Raw genomic sequence first — 19,186 nt, 5'->3', positions numbered from 1 at the left:
TGTATATATTAGTTTTCCTCATTCTGCAAGCAATCCAACATTTTGCTAGGAAACAACATGTATTCCATCAATTATCCGATGGCTCCCATTCTGTGGCAGAAACATCTGCCAGAATCAGAAGTGATGGCTTGAATGCTGTACATGTGAAGGAGTCGAGTTAGAAGAATTAATTCTTTGGACTCCAACTTTCAAAATCCCTCAGACAGCATAGCTAGTGGCCATATTAGCAGGGGGATTCTCAGACTTGTGATCCGAAAAAGTGTCATTTCTGAGTTCTTCAAAGGAAGCTGCTTGACATGGAGTGGGTCATCTAAACAGGGGTATGAAACCATCTTCACTATTGCTGTGGTTGAAGGACACTGTAAGAGATAGTGTAAGAGATAGTGAAATGGGGCCAGGTCATGGAAGCAGTAGTGATTTTCATGTCCTGTTAGAAAAAGACTTAACCTGGGCCTAAAATGGCTCAAATAAGGCAAAAATACTTTTGGGGACTAAATGAATTTGTGTTTGTTTGTTTTTTAGAGTGGGAGTGCATTTCTGGAGGTCAGTGTGGTCTCATAACAGCTGACATTTGCTCACCTCTGCATTAGTGGAACTGCTATTTATTCCAATTGTAGTTGGGAGCTAGTTAGCCCATACAGAAGCCCTTTGCACACAAATCCAAGCAAACACAGAGCAAATATGAGAAGACTTGTGTTTTAAATCTCAGCTCTAATCCCATGACATCCTAATCCATGTTTGCTAGGCAGAGGCAGGTTATGGACGTAAAGCAAGGTGTTGTGCCCTACAGTTATTTATTCTTGTTTCTTGGTTGAGATCCTCAGTTTTATTATTTACTCATATGTTTGCCCTGGAGCTGTTTGGGTAAAGTGCTTTTAAAAAAATTACAGGCTTTAAAGGACAAAACAAAGCCCTGGCTCGGCAACTTTCTTAACAGTCAGTTTCCCAGGGAGAGAGTGCTTTATTTCTCTCAAACAATGTGCTTTCTCAAGCAAGAAATGAGAATGCCCTAGGTTTTGATTTGACAAAAAGTAAGCTGGCCTCTGTGCGCTATATGGAGACGTCTTGAATGTCTCCCTGAAGATGAGTCCGCCAGCTGCTGAAATTAATTCTATTCTATCTGTCTCCTGATCTGTGGCTCTCAGTTTCCATGTTTTCTTGGAAAAAGGAAGAAAAGAAAAAAGAAACTAAAAGCCTTATTTTAAAGACACCTTCATATGATATTTGATTTGTGCAGCTCCACCTCTTCAGTGCTTCTTAGTTTAATCCTGTTAACAATGACTGCAGTGGTGAAAGATAGAAGAATTTTGCTTCTGATGATGTTCAAAGGGGTGCATGAAACCTGTTCAGGACGGGGTGGTACTTCTCAAATAGCTGATAGCTGAGGCTTGGTTCCCCCACCCCACCCTTTTGAATTAAATGTGAAGACATGTGTTGCGTTAGAAATATTTGGGTCCGTTCTCTCAAGTCCTGACATTTCTCACTGTGTCTGACAATACTGGTTACATTTTAAAATGTGGTTGTGTGTAGTGTGACTTTGAGTCATTTCCAACTTACGGCGACCCTAAGGCAAACCTAAAATAGGGTTTTCTTGACAAGATTTGATCAGAGCAGGTTTGACATTGGCTTCCCCTGAGGCTAAGAGAATGTGACTTGCTCAAGGTGACCCAATGGGTGTCATGGTTGAGCTGGGAATCAAACCCTGGTCTCCAACATTCAAACTACTATGGCACACTGGAAGTATAGATGGTTAATTAAACAGCTAAAAACTGTCAGCAAATCCACCTCTGTTTTATACCTATAAAGGCATTGGGGCTAGAGATTAGAAAAGCTACTCTTTTGAACTATAGGCCCCCAGTTCCCCCCAAATTCCCTGTTATAGCTGTCAATGATTCTTATATGAAGGACTCAAAGCTTGGAAAAGTTATTTTTCTCAGAATTTCTTGGAATCTCCCAGCCAGTGCTTAGGAAGGTTACTTTGGGTGTATCTAGGCTGTAGAAATAATGAACTTTGTCACCACTTTAAGTGCTGTAGCTCCATCCTTTGGAATCCTGGGATTTCTAGTTTTACCAGGTATTTAGCCTTCACTGCCAAAGAATGCTGGTGTCTCACAAAACTACAAACCTCAGGATTCAGTAGAATGGAGCCATGGCAATTAAAGTGGTATAAAACTTGCATTATTTCTACAGTGTAGATGTGCACCCTCAGTTAGACTACACTTTCCAGAATCTCCTACCAACATGGTCACTGGCTATATCAGCTGGAAATTCAGGGAGTTGTAGTTCAAACAATATATTTTCTAAGTTCCCGTACAAATGACTTATCCTACTCTCACAAGAGCCTAGCCAACATTCTGGGTCTTTTTTGAAAATTTTGTGATGGTTCTGTACCTCAGGAGTTGACAACTGTGTCCGCAGCCAGTTTTTTACCCTGATCCTCACTGCAGCCTTTGCTTACCACCACCACACCATGCATGCTTAAATTCCTCTGCTGCCCTCTTTTCCCCTTTACATCACTATCTGTTACCATTTTGGAAGACAAATAGGAGAAAAATAGGAATTTGAGGGTGCAGGGTGCGTTTTTGACCCCTGGACCCCACTTTTGTGACCTCTGAGCCCTACCCTTTTCCCTCAGCCGAGACACCCCTCATATATCTTTTCTGCACCTGGACGGTTAACCTTGACAGAGGCTGACTGGAAGAAACAAAGGGCCAGATCAGTGAATCATTCAGAGGTGCACACAGAGGTACCCTGGTAGCCTTACCAATTGTTACATTTTTATCCTCTACTCCTTTCAGATAACTTGCAGGGGATGGACATACATGGATGTGCCCATCCTTTTTCCTTGCCTGGGAGTTCTCTTGCTACACTCTCCTCTCTTCCAGCACATAGTTCAAGCATTGCTACAGCAGTTAAGCCCAAGAGAAAAGGAAGAAAACAAAAACGCTTAATCTCATTTCTAGTATTAGTTTTTCAGCTCGCTGACATTAGGATGCAAGAAGCTGTGCTTGTGAAAATTCCAGTATGGATTGTTGAGGGAGTTATTTACTTAGTCAGTCCATTAATTTTATTGTATGGATACAACCCACAGACCAAAAGCCTGCAGAATTACACAGTGACATTGCCAGAAATTCTATACTCTGCTAAGTTTTCTGCATGATCTGAGGTAATTTACTGGCCTCTCAGTGAGTTATCAATATGATGGCAGTAACTGGTTGTGAACTTTATTGCCTGATGTGAATTTTTGACCAGGATCTTCTTTTTTCTTCTTCTTCTTTTTTTTGGTTCCTTATTGTGCTTTATTATATCTCCATTTGTTTTCCTTTATTCTGTATCTTCTTTATATCTGGTTGCTATCTTCTCTGGCCCTAAGCAGATAGGAAGCATTGGACAGGCCAAACCACAGGTTGGCACAATGATAGGCAGGTGTTCGCAAGCACGCACACCACCACACCATGGACCTGCTACTGCCACACACCCTATACCTGCCTCTGCTGTTATGTCGGCTGAGGAAATCTCCATCGTAGCCTGTAAGGGCGGAAACCTGACTTCATAGTCCACAACAGGTCTTCTCAGCAGATGCAATGGCAGAGGCGGGTACAGGGCATGCAGGGACATCCGTTCTACTGGCAGTTGTTGCAGAGTTTCCTAGAAACTCCACAGCAAACAGCCAGTCTGTTTAACCAGATTAAGGTCTTTGGGCCAGGATTGGACTGAACCCACTGGATCTGTGTCCAGTCTTCCTGATCCTGGCCCGAGGCTAATAGTCTGTGTCATCCAGACAGGACAATGCGAGTCTGGGGGAAGCACAGGCCTTTTAGCCTGTGCATACAGTCTGTCTGTTTATCTGTCTCTCTCTCTCTTGTATTTTAAAAAAAAGAAAATAGTAAAGATGCCATTAATTTCACTTACATTAAGTAATAGCCAAACTCCTCTGCAGCCTTAGGTAATTGCCAAACCAGCTGGTTTTGTAGGTTTAAACCACCACCTGACAATTACATTGCTCCAACAACCAGATTGACAATGACAGACACTAGAACGAAGGATCAACCTTACAGTAGCTTGAACATAAGAAGCCAGTTCGCTATAATGTTCTTTTGCACCAGTAACATTAAATGATTAATATGTTTTTCAGCGGGGTGGTCTTAATAACCTTCAGTCATGAATAGTAGCAGAATAGAATGTAAAAACATCAAGAAACAGAGACAGAGATGTGTTTTATATTCTGGACGGTGCCACAAAATTGTTGGCACAGTATAAATGCCAAATTATAATCATTATGATATTGTTCCACTTGTCAGAGTACCTGAGCGAGTGGCTGTCTCTAATAATTTTATCATTCTATTTCTTCCTAGACGAAGTGACCCTGTGGGCCAACCACAGTCCTGGCATCCAGCCAAGTTCATAGAGAACCAGCCCGATCTCAGTATGATGCAAATATCTCAGGGTATGATTGGCAGTCCTTGGCACCAAGCCTACCATTCCAGGTAAGATTTACAGCGTCTTGGCCACAAACCTGCCTCCAAGAAATGGTGTATTGTTTGCTTCCCAAATGAGGAAGAGAACATTTTCTTCTTTGCTCTGAGCTATAATCTCTTGCATTCATATACAACCTTCATTTTTTCTAAGCTTCTGGGCTTTAACTCCTTGATGCTGCAGTATAAGGGGCATAGTTCTTTATAGCATTGCAGAATAAGAAGCATAGTATGTCAGCATTCAGACAGGTGTCCTCAACAGTTTTGAAGAATTTGGAAGGAGAGTCATTCACTAAGCATCTCAACATTTACTCCTGGTTTCAGGCTCTTGCAGAATTTGTTTGGTTCTTGGACCATGTCTTTTTATTGTCTGGAAGCACTGTATTATACAACAGTAAGCAAGGCTATGTGTATGGTGCTCTAAAATCAACATGAAAATCTGAATATGCAGTGTGAAGTGTAAATTATATACATTTTCTCTGTGTATTTGGGGCTTTGCACTTTGCATTTATTATGCTTGTGCTTGTCTTTGAAGATTTGCTCAATTTGCAAAATTTATGTATGTTACAATTTTTAGAATATATATGTTGGGGGTATTATAACTGATTATATGGAAATGCTGCATGTTCCTTACTCAGTGTTTCCCATTTCCTCTATATGTATTCAAGGGATGGAAAATAACTCATCTGCAAAGTGTTAATGATATTTCCTACTTCTTTCATGTGCATAGCCAAATCCTCAGTATTTCCATCTACTTATACATCTTCCATTTCTGAATCTCAGTACCAGAATAGTGGCTTTCCCTCCTCTGCAATTCAACCACTGGAATGTCAAGCCTCCTGTGAAAGCTAAATACTGGCACCAGGAGTAATTTATTGAGATCAAAGGAGCCATGGGATGGGAAAGCAGGAAGAAATTCTAGGATTACAAGGGGTGGGGAGGGGAGAGATGTGTGTTCTCTTTCTCTCCCTCTCCATGACACCCTTGCACAGATCATCTGGCAGAACCATTCATGCTATCCAGGGAACATTTTTCTTTTTCTTTTTGGGCCATAGTCTGGCACAGTCTAGCCTCAGATTTGTGCTGTCTGTGTCATATATCTGCTGGCACAGTTGCTGTTTCTCCAGGTGTTTCCACTCTGTAGAACGCCAGTGGCATCTAGTGGTCAGATTGCCAGCCTGCCTAGATTGGTATCTGTCATCAGTAATAGATGAGAGATCTGGAGCTCTCTGCTGGAGAGGTCAAGCTCTCAGGGACTGATATTATTCATCTCTTTGTTTGAAATGACAACAAATGGCACAAACAGCTGAGGAAATTAACTTTTAAACAAGAAAAATGGCTAGTTTTGTTGCAGCCATTCATCCTCTTCCTCATCTCCTCTGTCTTGTTTCCTTTCTCATTCCCTGTACTCCTCTCTCACCTGATAAAACTGTTCAGTCCCAGGATAAATATCGTGCTGCAGCTTTCAATTTTCTTTTATATTTTCTCTTTTTGTGTGGTGGGGAAATAAATCAGCCTTAGGTCAGGAGCCATCAGTGAAAAGAGACTGGGTGACAGTTGAGATTAGAAAGAGGTGGTTACTTTGATCTCCTTATTGTTCCAAGTCCCTATATTTGTCAGAGGATCAGGTGTAGCTGAACTCACAAGGACTTGCTGAGAGGGCCATTGTCAACAGAGTAAAATCTATGAAGATTTACATCTCCATTCGAGGTTGATATGAAGCTTACCAGGAGTAAGAATAAAAAGTAAGAATAAGAATGACCTGCCCCCAGAAGAGCCTACGCCCTGGGTTTCTACAGAGTCAGTGCTCCTGAATGGATCAAGGCAAGCTGCAGAAGTGTATCACCCAGAGAGCTGTAGCCTTATTTTGAGTCTGGATCACTGTGTTGCATCTCTGCATTGTGCGCATGTGTGTGTGCCTGTTGACTTAATTATTTATTTAGAATTTTTATATCCTGCTCTTCAGCCACAAAGGCTCCCAGAACTATTAATAATCAAATTATTAATCTGACAGTTCCCTGTCCTCAGGCTTACAATCAAAATAAGACATGACACACAAGGAAATGGGAATGGCAGTGGGGTAGGAATTAAATCCAGCAGATACTGCCTCTTCTTTTCTCCCTCTGAGGCCATGGTAGTGGCAGTTGGGATGAGAGGGCTTTGTGGCAATCTCATGAATTTTTTAGGGCTTTATTAGGTAAGGAACACTCAGTGGTGATTTTTCCAGTTCCTTGTTCTGAAATATAGCCTACAGCCCTTGGATCTCCCATTCACGTACTTACATGACTGACCCCACTTAGATTCCAGGTTCAGACAGGATCTGGTGCCTTTTAATCTCCACATGAGGAGTGATTAAACAATGAAATCAGATGTGTTGCAGAGATGCAGAAGAGTGGATTGCTTCCAGCAGAGACTGACCAGAAGGAGAACGCAGTTCTCTCTTCTGTGCAAGAATACTTTTGGGCCCCAAAGGAACTTTTTAAATAATTTATTCATGAATTTCTCTCCAGGTGCTTGCAGTTCTTTTATAGCATCCTAAATGTGCCCTGCACATAGAACATGTTGGGAGTGATTTCTTTTGAGGAAATAATGGCATTTCTCATAATTTGCAATCAGAAGAATTCCTCTAATGCAGTACTGGTAGACTGCACAGCAGTTTTCTAGATTTGATAGATGGGTAGGGGAAAAAAGTGAGAATCAAAAAAAGAAGACAGTCATTTCTCTAGCTCTTGGAAATGATAAAAGATCAAAAGAGAGAAAGAAGGCAATAGTGAGTTTGATGTATCTTCAGTTACTAAATTTGACATGCCCAACCCTTCCTCCCCACCACAACCTGTTTTGGACACAGTTCAGAGTTGGCCAGTTTTTGCCTCCTTGAACTGCAGACCTTTCTGCATTTACTAAAATAAAATGAGGTTTTGGAAGGTTGATATAGACATGGGCCTTAAGTGGCATTGAAATACTCAGGATATGCTGTTTCTAACTTCTCGGTCACAATATGAGGTGAATGAGTGATGTTCCTGTGATAGAAATAATTCATTATTCCTGTTTTGCCTATGATGAATAGTAATAATCACTTGGTGTTCAAGAGATTCTGGGATATAAAGACAAATTGTCCACATTCTGCCTCGTAAGAGTGGACCAGATTGGTTTTAAGGCTAGCCCATCTTCCAGTTTGCCAAGTTTGTATGAGGAAAATGAAAAAGAATCAAAGGAGCACTCCAAAAAGCATTGATAACTGGATGGTTCATGCCTTGCTCCCTGTATATGAGCCTCTATGACAAGCAGCCTTGTCATCTTCTTTTTATAACAGTTTTTGAAACCCTTGACAGTAGAAGTCTTCCCATAATGAGTAACTCAGTTGGTGCCTTTTTAGAACTGCTATAGTTTCACTGCATTCTAACCCCCCCCCTCCAATCCTTCACTGCCTCCTTTCCTGTCATGTCTGTTTAGTTTTCTCACAGCGAACAAAATGTCTACAGTCCAGTTGGAGTTTCCAGGAAGACTGCCAGGGTGTAGCCTTCACCTCCATAAAAAGAAAAGTAATAGGGAAAAAGGAAAAGAATGAGGCAGAGAGGGAGAGAGGCAGACTGAGATAGAAGGGAAATTCCTCCAGCTTGTCTTGCTTTCTTGCTCTTCTTTTCTCTTGCTCCCTCCTTCTCTCTCTCTTTCTGTTACACTCATGATGTCTGAATATTTTGGTGATGTTTAGGATGCTTTTGATGGATTGCAATGGGTGGAGTAGACACACTTGGACTTCCCTGCAATGCCTCTGTTTCTTGCAATGTGCCTCCATCTATTTTTTCTTTCCCTTCCTAGTGATAAATAAGAGACATATGTTGCAATGTCAAATGAGTCTTCTTAACAAATCCGGATGACTGCACACTTAGAACAGAGCAAGGCCCAAATATGGGTTTTCTTCTGTTCCTCTAAAAACTAAACATATCCCTCAGAGTCCCTTTATAAGCCAGTAGAACTCGTGTCTCTTGGTTGCATGTTAAAACTAACTTCTGCTTGTCTCTCTCTTTTCTTTTCTCTCTTGTACTCCTGTATGCAGTTCCTCCGCAAGTGATCTTTCCAGCTACGACCATGGTTATTTAAGGAGAAGTCCTGACCAATACAGCTCCAGGGGGAGCATGGAGAGCTTGGACCATACTCCTGCAGGGTATGCCCAACACCCTTGCCACCTTTCGCCTGCCAAATCGACCAATAGTATCGACCAGCTTTCCCATCTCCACAGCAAGAGGGATTCAGCGTACAGCTCTTTCTCAACCAACTCCAGCATCCCTGAATATCCAGCACCTGCATTTTGCAAGGAGAGGTCCTACTCCATGGAGAATGTGCATTCCCGAGGCCGACCACAGGAAGGGGGAATGCGGCAGGCAGATATCAGGTACATTAAAACTGTCTACAATGCCCAGCGAGGGGTTTCAGAGGAGTATGAAGTCAAGTCCTCTGCTCTCCTGCCAAGCTATGAAGCTCAGGCTAAAGGTTACAGCTCCAGCAGATTCCATGGGTACAACAAAGGCCCACAAACCCGGAGTTCGTCTGACAGCGAAAGCCTGTATATGAAGGGGCCTCCCTTGCCACCAGCCCGTAGTGATAGTTATGCAGCAATAAGGCACCATGAGAGGCCCAGCTCCTGGTCAAGTCTTGAGCACAGAAAGTCATGCAGGACTCATCCCAAAGGTGCTTGGTCTCATCTGGGCCAAGGCACTCCTCCTCCAGGGCAGCTCCAGAAATCTGCATTTTTAGAAGGACAGCTCCACACAGTGATGGAGAAGAGCCCTGAGAATAGTCCCACAGTGAAGCCCAAACAGGTCTACCCACAGGCAGCTCAGCCAGGGCAGCCATTACTTCCAACTGGTGTTTATCCTGTTCCTTCACCTGAGCCTCACTTTGCTCAGGTTCCTCACCCTACTGCAAGTAATAGTGGAATGGTTTATCCAGCACTTGCCAAAGAGAGTGGGTATGCACCACCACCTGTTCCTTCTCCATCTTCATATGAAAAGGCTTCTACCTGCAGGTCACATTCTGGCTTGGATGAAAATGGAAACCAAAGCATTCCTAACAAGGCTGCCATCTTCTACCAACCTGAATTTGTGCTATCCATGGCAGGGAAGAAGAAAGAGGTGGGAGACACAGCTACAAAATTTGTCCTGTACAGAACTCATCCTAAAGCCTATGCAACATCTCTGAGACAGGAAGAATCAGAGTGCCCTTACAAGACAGCATCTATAATCCAGGAAAACATGAGAAACACTCAGCGTTCAAACCACAGTGCTCAGCCACGGCTGTCCCAGTCAAGGTATGTGAATGACAGCAAAGTCCACTTCCAGTCAAAGGACTGTGGTTCAGGAGAGCAGCCAGAAGACATGAATGCTAACCTGCAGAGAGATTCCACAACACAAAACCAGTGGAGCTCTAGTAAGGCCAAGCAATATGGCTTCTCCTCCTTGCAAAATATCCCAGAGAGCACAAAGTTGCAAAACAGCAAGGAGCTGACGGAGATGCAGCCAGGTAAGAGCTACTCTGGTGCCAAATGGCATGTTATAAATTATAGTAGCCAAGAAGAGAAGGAAAACCAAGAGCAGCTCCCTGAATACTGGCAGGACAGAGAATGGCAAGTCTTGGAAGCATGCCAGGATGCCACAGATCATCCCCATGGTATAGAGCCAAAATATGAGGTGCCCTCTTGTTCATTAGCCCCAAAGCCATCAGATTTTACAATTCGCCGGCTCAGTTCTAGTAGCACCCAAAGCATTCAGAACTCTCAGTATGGGAAGATGGAATCGAAGAAGGCTCTGTGTTCTGTTCTGGAAAAGGTGAGCAGGATAGAGCAGCGTGAACAAGGCAATCAGTGGCCACAGAATTTGAGTGCAAACTGTTTTGGCCAGAATTATGGGTCAAACAAGTCTAGCATAAATGCCATTGAGGAGATGCAAAACAGTCATAACTCTCAAGAGTTTGACCAGTTGCTTGATGAACATGGCAGGGTGGCCAGCCCAAATACCTCAGGTCAGACCCCTTATATGCACCACCCAATTGAGAGAGGAGCTGGCAAAGCAGAGAGGGCTAACTGGCATTCTTCAGAGCAGCAGATGGCAGCAACAACAGCTATGGTACCAGTGCCACCACAGCAGAATATCTATCATGGCGGACCCTCTGAAAATGAATCACAGAAACAGGCTGGGCAGCTGCAACGGAGCAGAAGTACCTTCCAGTTGGTGGAGGAGCCTGAGAAGGAGATCATATGGAAGGTTAATATCCAGGGCATGAGCAGATCACAGCTGGATATTCCCTTTAACAGGGCTTACAGGAACAGTATTAAAGATGCCCAGTCACGGGTTTTGAGGGCCACCTCCTTTAGGCGCAAAGACCTCAACATTAGCCCTCCAGTTGGTAAGGAGCCAAAAAGGAGTGTACAAAGACCAGCTTCAGCACACCTTGGGATGAGGAGCACTGCAGCATCTCCACATACCCCAAAGGAGAGGCATAGCATTACACCAACACAGACAAAAATGGAATATACTAATAAAGAAAGTCTTCCCGGGCCTCCACATGTACCTCGCATTGGGAGTAGGAAGCGCCTGACAGCTGAACAGAAAAAGAGGTCATACTCAGAGCCAGAAAAGATGAATGAAGTGGGTGTGTCTGACAGTGAGCTCTCTCCTTTCTCCCTCCAGAAGAAAGTCCTCCAGTTTGTTTTTCCAGAGAACACAGTGGCTGATAGGCGCAAGATCTTTGAGCGGGAGAACAAGGCTTGTTCCACCATCAATCTGTCCAGGCCAGAGCTGAAGCAGCTGCAGCAAAATGCACTGGCAGATTACATTGAACGCAAAACTGGGAAACGACCATCTTCTGCATCTCAGGAAACCAGCCTCCCACATGAGGGTTCCCAGACACCATATCTGCAAACAAGTGTCCAAGATGGCCAGTCTCTGTCATCATCTTCCAGCATGAATTCTCTTCAGGACCAGAGTCTTTTACATCATAGGGAGTCTCTAGATCGGGTGTCTAGAACAGGACGTAGCATTGTTACTCTCCCTCCTGGGCTTACGGGCTGCTTTGATATCCATGAATATGACAATAAGAAGGCAGCTCACCCAAATAGGAGTAGCAGCAAGAGCTCTTTTCCCACTTGGCTGAAAGTAGATCGCCAACATGAGCACAAAGCCAGTTTGGAGCTCAGTAAAAGCACTCAGACTGATCTTGACGTATGCAACCAGCCATTTCCTGATAACCAAGCCCTGGACAAGAAAGCACACAGCAGGAAACCTGGGAAGTCAGCCTCTGCAGAGGATTTGCTGGACAGATCAGAAAATCAGGCGGTCGCTGTGCACATCCGATCCAGGTCATCCCCCACAGCAGATAAGAAGTGCCAGGTATGTCGATGGTATGGGATTCTTTTCATGATACTTTGATGGTCTTATTGGTTGGTTCCGTTGTTATTTGGGATTGTTCTGAAATGTAAATAAAGTGAAAGTGACCACGAACAGAAAATCCATTGCATTTACAGGCCACTTTGTCCTTTGCTGTGCACTAAAGGAGTCTCACATTTGTGTAAAGCATTTTATTTCCTAGGATTGGAGACCTCTGATAGGCTCTAGATCATAGCTGTAATGAGTTAAACTCCCAGCGACCATCTCTAGAGCAATCCACATTTAAGTGAGTGACAGTTGTGTAAGAGCATACTTATGATCTGGCACACCTGTCATTCATATTCATGGAGGCTGGAGTGAAATGGGATAAAATGTGCTGTTTTCTAATGACACATTAGTTCTGCATTGTTTGTTTTGGGTCACATGAATCTTCCTGTTCTTCCTGGGTGTTTAGAATTGCATCCAGCTCTTCACTCACACCTACATTATATTTTCGCAACAAGCCTATAAGCAAGCTGAAGTCAGAGAGAGATGGTAATTGGGGGGAAAGACGGGTACATAAGTAATCTGACAGTTTTACTACTTGTGCAGGGAGAGATGTAAGACCTCTATGGGCAAGCAAAGGAACAACAGCCCCAACTAATACAGCTATGTGGCCCTAGCCACCCATTGCACTAGGAAAGGGTAACCACCTGGCATACAGTTCCTAACGTAGACCAGTATCTTTGCAGAGTCATGTACATATTTCTTCAGTGCCTGCTTGAGTTTTCTTTAGAATTATGGGAAAGGTGGCTTGGGAAATCTTCTGTTGAAAAGGTACAAGTGATTTTCCAAGCCACCCTTCCCATAGTGTCTTTGTGTCTTGGCTCTGAAGATTCCTCTGACTCAGGCTTTGAAGAGACAAGCAGTTCTAGATAGAGCTACCCAGGCATTATGCTCTGCTGAAACTGAATAGTATCTCATGCTATATCTCCATGCTCTGCAGTAGCTCTCCAATTGTCTAACCATCACAACAAAATCATTAGCTGTACATCCAGCTGCTCTTTTGTGAGTTTGTAAAGCACAGTTTGGGCAAACAACCCTCCAACTCCCCCCCCCCCCCCTTTAGAGCAACACCAGTAACTAGGATTTAGAAGGCAAAACACAAATAAAGTTTTCCCACTACCACCATCAGGCACTTTATCAGGCAATCTGGAAAACCATTTGTTCCAAATTTCTCTGTGTTGAGACAAAGGGCCTTACTAGGACCAAATTGAGAACTGCTTCATTTGAGGCCTTTTGTTGTTTTCTTTTCCCTCTTGGCTTCTCTGTGCTCTTGCCTTGGGTGTATTAGGTAGGTTGCTAAGCTACCCTGGGGTAGAAGCCACAAAACCTCTGTTTTGAAAACATGGTAGGATAAATAATAGAACAGATAATTAAGGAGGGGAAATGTTTAAGCATCTGTCTGAATCTGTTAACCAGACCACCAAAACTAGTGGAAATCCCTTTTTGGATGTAAATGCTTTAAGCTGCTCCTTTGTCCCACATTATCTGACTTTTCTGAATCTTCTTGATCTGTTAGCAGAAGTGCCTCAATGGCAAGAGATACTGTTCTGCTGGAGTCTACTGGAGTCCTTGTTGTTCTACTGGAGTCCCATCATTAAACTGAATTGCCAGCATCTTTATAGTAAAGTATACAGGGCTTTAACCAAAGAGATATTTTAATAACCAAATATGCATAGTTGGGGGATGCTCTCCATTACCAATTTTGATTTTTAGACCAGCCTTCTTTGTGTGCCTGTTAACAGCAGCTTGACATGCCATAAACTTGAGTACATCAGATACTTATTAATGGCACAAGAGTGAGACCTAATAATAGGGTTGGCAACCTTAAAACAATTCAGGACACACCAGCAGATCTACATTACCAAAGGGACACATGGACCAACTTATTTTGGTTCATTGTGCCCAGTATTATCTATTCTGACTGGTAGCACTTGTCTCAGGTTTTTCTGAGATCTTTTCCATCATTTGTTGCCTTAACTGGGAGATGCTTTTGATGTACACAAGGGGAGGAGTTGTCAAAATAAGCACAGTTGAAGGCAGTGCATTTAAACATTACTTTCTTGGCTAACAGCTTCCAAAATGAATATTGTCGTGTTAGCTGGGGATACTGGGAGTTGTAGTCCAAAGAAGTAACATCTCCAGGCTATGGTTGACAGGTACGAAAGCCCTGTAGGCCACAGAACTTTTCCAAGCACCAATCAATTAATTGGATTGAGTCCATTGTGCTTTTCATGGGAATAGTTTCATTCAAACCCAAATGTATTTGTTGAAAAGAGAAGGAGGAGGAGAGGACAGAGAAAGGATAACAGATAGAGAAAGGATAACAGAGTACATTGGGGACACCTCTCTTTTTTTAAAAAAATTATGTGTAAAAATCTTTATTTCTCTTGCAGCAGCAGATGTGCCCCAGCTCTTGGCTTGCTATATATTTTTAAAGGGTTTGCATGGGGTATATACAGTTCCCTCAAGACAGACTATAAATTACAGTGCAGTGTCACTGAAGGAATTTGTTTAAAGATCTGAGGAAATTGATAGCTGTGTGGAATTGCCAGCCCATCTGTCTTCAACCACACATTCTCCATCTTCCTCTGCGTCTCCTCTTCTAGCTTGTCTCTGCCTGCATGCCTTATAGCAATCTGGCTTATAAATTTGGATGCAAATTTAAACTGCACCCTCCTCCTTTGTATACACATACGTACCCTGCCAGCCCCCTCCTTTGTGTCTAATGTGAAAGCAAGATGCACCATATGAGAAAGAAATACTGAGAGAGAAGGACTGGAGCTCAGATCAGAAGATCCATGACCCCACAATGTGTGACTCCTGTGCACAATATGTGACATTTTGCTCCTGTGCATGAGTGGCTAGCAGATTCATTGCTGCGGGTTGGCAAATCTAGTTTTGGTTTTTGTGACTGCTGCTCCCACAACAGATCAAATTAATATAGGAGCTTTCCCAGTACTGAACCCTATCCCAACAGAGTTCAGCACTGGGGTAGTTTCTCCACAGATCAGAGCAGCTGCCAAAGGTGCAGCACTAAATCTGAGAGCAGATTCACTACCCCCACAACAAAGGATGGACCAGCCTCCCCCCCCTTTGTGTCTCTCTGTGTGTACACACACGCACAGCCATGCCCATGCACATAGAACCATAGAATCCTAGAGTTGGAAGAGACCACAAGAGCCATCCAGTCCAACCCCCTGCCATGCAGGAATTCACAATCAAAGCATCCCCGACAGATGGCCATCCAGCCTCTGTTTAAAAACCTTCAAAGAAGGAGGCTCAACTACTCTCCAAGGCTGCATATTCCACATATGCTTAGTCTCTTTCTTTTGTCCTGGAACAAGACAATTTTGAAATTGCAATATATTATACATTATAAAAATTTTAATGTACAGAAGGAGCTTTAAAACAAAATATTCTTATGTATCAGATTAAATTCTTTGTTTCCCAAAACTGCGGAAAGTGTAAAAATATTAGAATTGTTATGGGAGAAATAAGTCAGTGGTTGAGCAGCTGTATTGGGTGTGAAAGATCTCATACTGGATCTATTCCATCACGTGCCAGGTTTTGTGAAAGGGTGTTCTGCCTGACACTTTGGGGTACAGCTGCCAGTCAAGGGGATGAACAGTGCCAAGGTTGATGGGCAAAACAGATTGGCTTTGGGTTAGGCAACCTTATGGATCTCCATTGACATTCAGTAGTCACAAATCAGATCATGTTGCAAGTATAGACCACAGTTACATCTGCTCACAAACACTCTAACTCTCCCGATTTGGCAGGACCACTCCCAATTAATCCTCTGTTGTCTCATTTTCTCAGCTGCTTTTAAAATATCCCAGGCCTGTTACAGACTGCCAAAATAAAGCTGCTTCGGGTCTCTTTGGAGGTATGCTATTTAAATGATGCATGGGTCCTAAGAGTCCGGAGGTCGCACCAAAGCCATACTCCATTCCTAAGCACTGGAGTGCAGCTTTTGGTGCAGCTTCTGGATTCTTAGGATGCATGCATCATTTAAATAGCATATCTCCAAAGAGACCCGAAGCAGCTTTATTTTGGCAGTCTGTAACAGGCCCCAGTTTCTCTTTCCTTCTCCCATTTTATCCCCTCATCTTCAATTTACTTCAGTGTCTGTAAAATGAATTCAGAGTTCACAAATAGTTTGCACTCCATTAACTCTGAAAGAAGGGAGAGGAGAAGAAGGGGCAGAGTCATGCCCTTCCCAGTAGGCTCAGGGAAATACAAACTGCTACAGCCTCCTAGCTTGTGCTTTCTTCCTCATGAATAACATTTGCCATGTTGACCACACTCTGATGTTGTTTAGCCACATCTGTCCCAATTTTCATCTGTGAAATGGAGATAAGTGCTTGTCTGTCCCCGAGGCACACTAAAATCAGTGGGGTTTGTGCAAAGATAAATGGTGTGTGAGGTTGAAGCTGAAAACGAAATTTAATCTAAATACTGCTTGAGCTACTTTTTCAGATTTTGTTCATTATAGTTCTCAGATGTGGAAGGGAAAGGTTTATTTATCTGTAGGTCTGGATCGTCCAGATGGTTTGGACTTCAGCTCCCAGACTTTCCAGCCAATATGGTTAGTAAACAGGAATTCAGGAAGCTGAAGTACCAAATATCTGGTGGACCAAAGGCTGCTAGAGATTGTAAAACAGAGCAAATATGTAGCTGTCTGACATGTTTTCCCAATGGGGCTTCAGCACAAACCCTTAAAAAGGAGTTATAAATGTGGATAACTGACCATTAATGATATCGACAGCCCTAACTGTGCAAAGTTGGGGTACAATATGGGGCTGCCCTATTCATTTCAAGAAAAGAAGGTGTATTTGCATGAGCATTTGCCTTCCCAGTTGAGTAAATAGGTAAGTTATTATAGATGCTGAGGGTGGGTAGGAGAGCTCTGCATATGTTAGAGCATTTGTACCTGTGAAATAAACAAATGACAGACTGAGGCAGCTGTATTTGAGATTGGAATGCAAGTATCATGATCTACTGAACAGCCGGGAGTCAAACCCATTTTCTCCACCTCTTTTACATGCAAACTCAGACATTTTGAGAGTGTTTATAGGAAGAGGAGCAGCTGTGGCCATGAGAGCTGCTGACACTACAGTTTAGTAACAGTGAGAGTCCCCCAGCCTGCCACACTCTCCTATCTATCTTCACATTGACTTTCCATTAAAACATATTGTCAAAAGGCTGTTACTTCATTGGCACTATATTTTGCATAAGTTACATCTGGCAATTGTTGTTGTTCTGTGCATTCAAGTCACTTCTGATTTATGGCAACCCTATTTCTGGTTTTTTGGGGGCTGAGAGTGTGTGACTTGCCCAAGATCATGGGTTTCCATGGCACAGAGGCATAACACAGTGCTCAAACCACTTCTGCACACTGTAACTCCTTCTATCCCACCAATATCATTTATGGAACACTTGGCTTTCTGCTTATTTTTAAATTCTTCTTCTATTTCTTCTTAAGGAATTACTGATGGCAGAAAATACTGAGTTCAATCGTTTTGTGAAAGATCCATTCTACATTGTGGGTGCTGGAACCAGGTAGATATGAGTATTTGTATGTGCTAAATGTATCAGACTGTAATGGCATACTTTTCAATAGAAAGTAATAAGTGGAGCTGCTTTGTATATAAGTGAGCATTAATTACTTTTAATATGGGTGAGGTGGGGGGATGACATATCCTGTGTAGCACCAAAAATCTGTATGCATTGACAGAAATTGACCCAAGGGAAGATCACAATTACCTATTTTTATTTTGTATTTTTACTCTTCCTTTTTGTTTCTTGGCAGTAAGTTTTCCTTGCCTGATCAATGTACATTCCTGAACAAGAGGCATTCAAATAGAGCTGTAGGACAATAAATCTGCAATCTTCCAATAAGACAGAGGTTGAGAAAGAAACATGGGGACAGGGTGGGCAATTGTTAAATGAGGTATGTCTATAGTTGGATGGGAAATCGACTAGGGAATACCTGGGATCTCCAAGTAGACCTTGTTAAGGATCCGGCCTGAAACTCTGGAGAGCTGTGGACAGTTTGAGTTGACAGTACAGAGCTGATCTGATTCAGCAAAAGGCAGCTTCCTCTGCTTCTGTTCTTTACTACAATACCACCCTGGATAATATTCATATACTTTTCACCCATGTGGCTAGGGTAAACTGTGCTTCAATACCACCCAGTGGGAGTTGACATTGTTAGCATGGTGCACAAGCCCTGCACTCCACCATAACTGTGTTGACAGAAAATGTCTCATCTTGTAATGAGCAAAATGGTGGGGATGAGGGTCACCATCCTTGACAAGATGCAACTGTGGGAGAGGGCCTCCCTCCTCTTCCGTGGCCATGAGGATGGGCTACTGGGGCTTTTGCTGGTTTTATCTTATTTTTTGTATATTGTATGGTGTTGTTTTTAATTATTGTACGTGCACTGTAATTTATGTAAACCGCCCTGATCTATGGAAGGTGCGGTATATAAATAAAAACTTTATTATTTTTTATTATTAACAACTTATTCTGTGTCAGCTGAAGAAATCAGGATTCTGACTAGTCTCTTCTGATGAAATGTGAATCACATATGTCCAGTGATAAAGAGATATGGAGAACAGCTGGGAAATGCGGGGACTTCCAGTTGCTATTCCATCTTTGGTGCTGGTGCCTGGTTTTTAATATGCGAGTGCCATGAAAAGAAGGAAAGTAGGGCTTATGCCTCCTCATGCGAATCTTGCAAATAGCAGGTTTTAGGGGTATTGCAGGAAAACACCCTGGTTGTCTTCTCGTCCTCTCCAATTTTTCAAGCCTCATTGTGCATGGGCTTTTTCACACAGACTCTTAAATAAGTAGATCGACACTTGGAAAGTAATGAGCCAACAGGAGTAGGAAATGGGTTATTAAGTAATATAGATTAGTGCCAAGGCTAACATTCCTAAGCCCTTATTACCATCTTAAAGCCTTTGGAATGCTATTGCTGCATCAGCAATTTATATGTTACATTAATCACATTCTTCTTAGGGAAGGTTTCTATAGTCAGGATCCCCCCCCTCCCAAATTATAACCAATTGAGTTTAAAAGAAAAATCTATAGTTACACCAGCCAACTAGGTAAATACGCAGATGAGCAGGGCACAATTTTTAACAAGTCAGTGTGGTCCTTGTAAAGTAAAACTCTAAAGTCATATTTCTGCCAGAATTCTGATGGTATTAGCAAGCCAGAAAAAAATCTTCACTATCAGTATAAAAGTGAAGGTGAGTGATAGCACCCATACCTGGA

General features: G+C 42.7%; 1 protein-coding gene across 2 annotated transcripts in view; it reads left to right on the top strand.

Moving 5' to 3' along the window:
* The window catches only part of SHROOM3 (shroom family member 3), a 136,937-nt gene that overhangs the window by 104,230 nt on the left and 13,521 nt on the right, over window positions 1-19,186 (top strand). For both annotated transcript variants that reach the window (XM_042470082.1, XM_042470083.1), the window contains exons 3-5: window positions 4,356-4,487; window positions 8,533-11,860; window positions 17,388-17,464. In XM_042470082.1, the coding sequence (XP_042326016.1) occupies window positions 4,356-4,487; window positions 8,533-11,860; window positions 17,388-17,464 (3,537 nt within the window). The remainder of the gene's footprint in view (window positions 1-4,355; window positions 4,488-8,532; window positions 11,861-17,387; window positions 17,465-19,186) is intronic.

This window comes from Sceloporus undulatus, chromosome 5 (assembly GCF_019175285.1).
Source record: "Sceloporus undulatus isolate JIND9_A2432 ecotype Alabama chromosome 5, SceUnd_v1.1, whole genome shotgun sequence".
NCBI classification, from domain to species: Eukaryota; Metazoa; Chordata; class Lepidosauria; order Squamata; family Phrynosomatidae; genus Sceloporus; species Sceloporus undulatus.
Note: the sequence above shows the minus strand (reverse complement) of the source record. Positions and strands in the feature narration are given on the sequence as shown.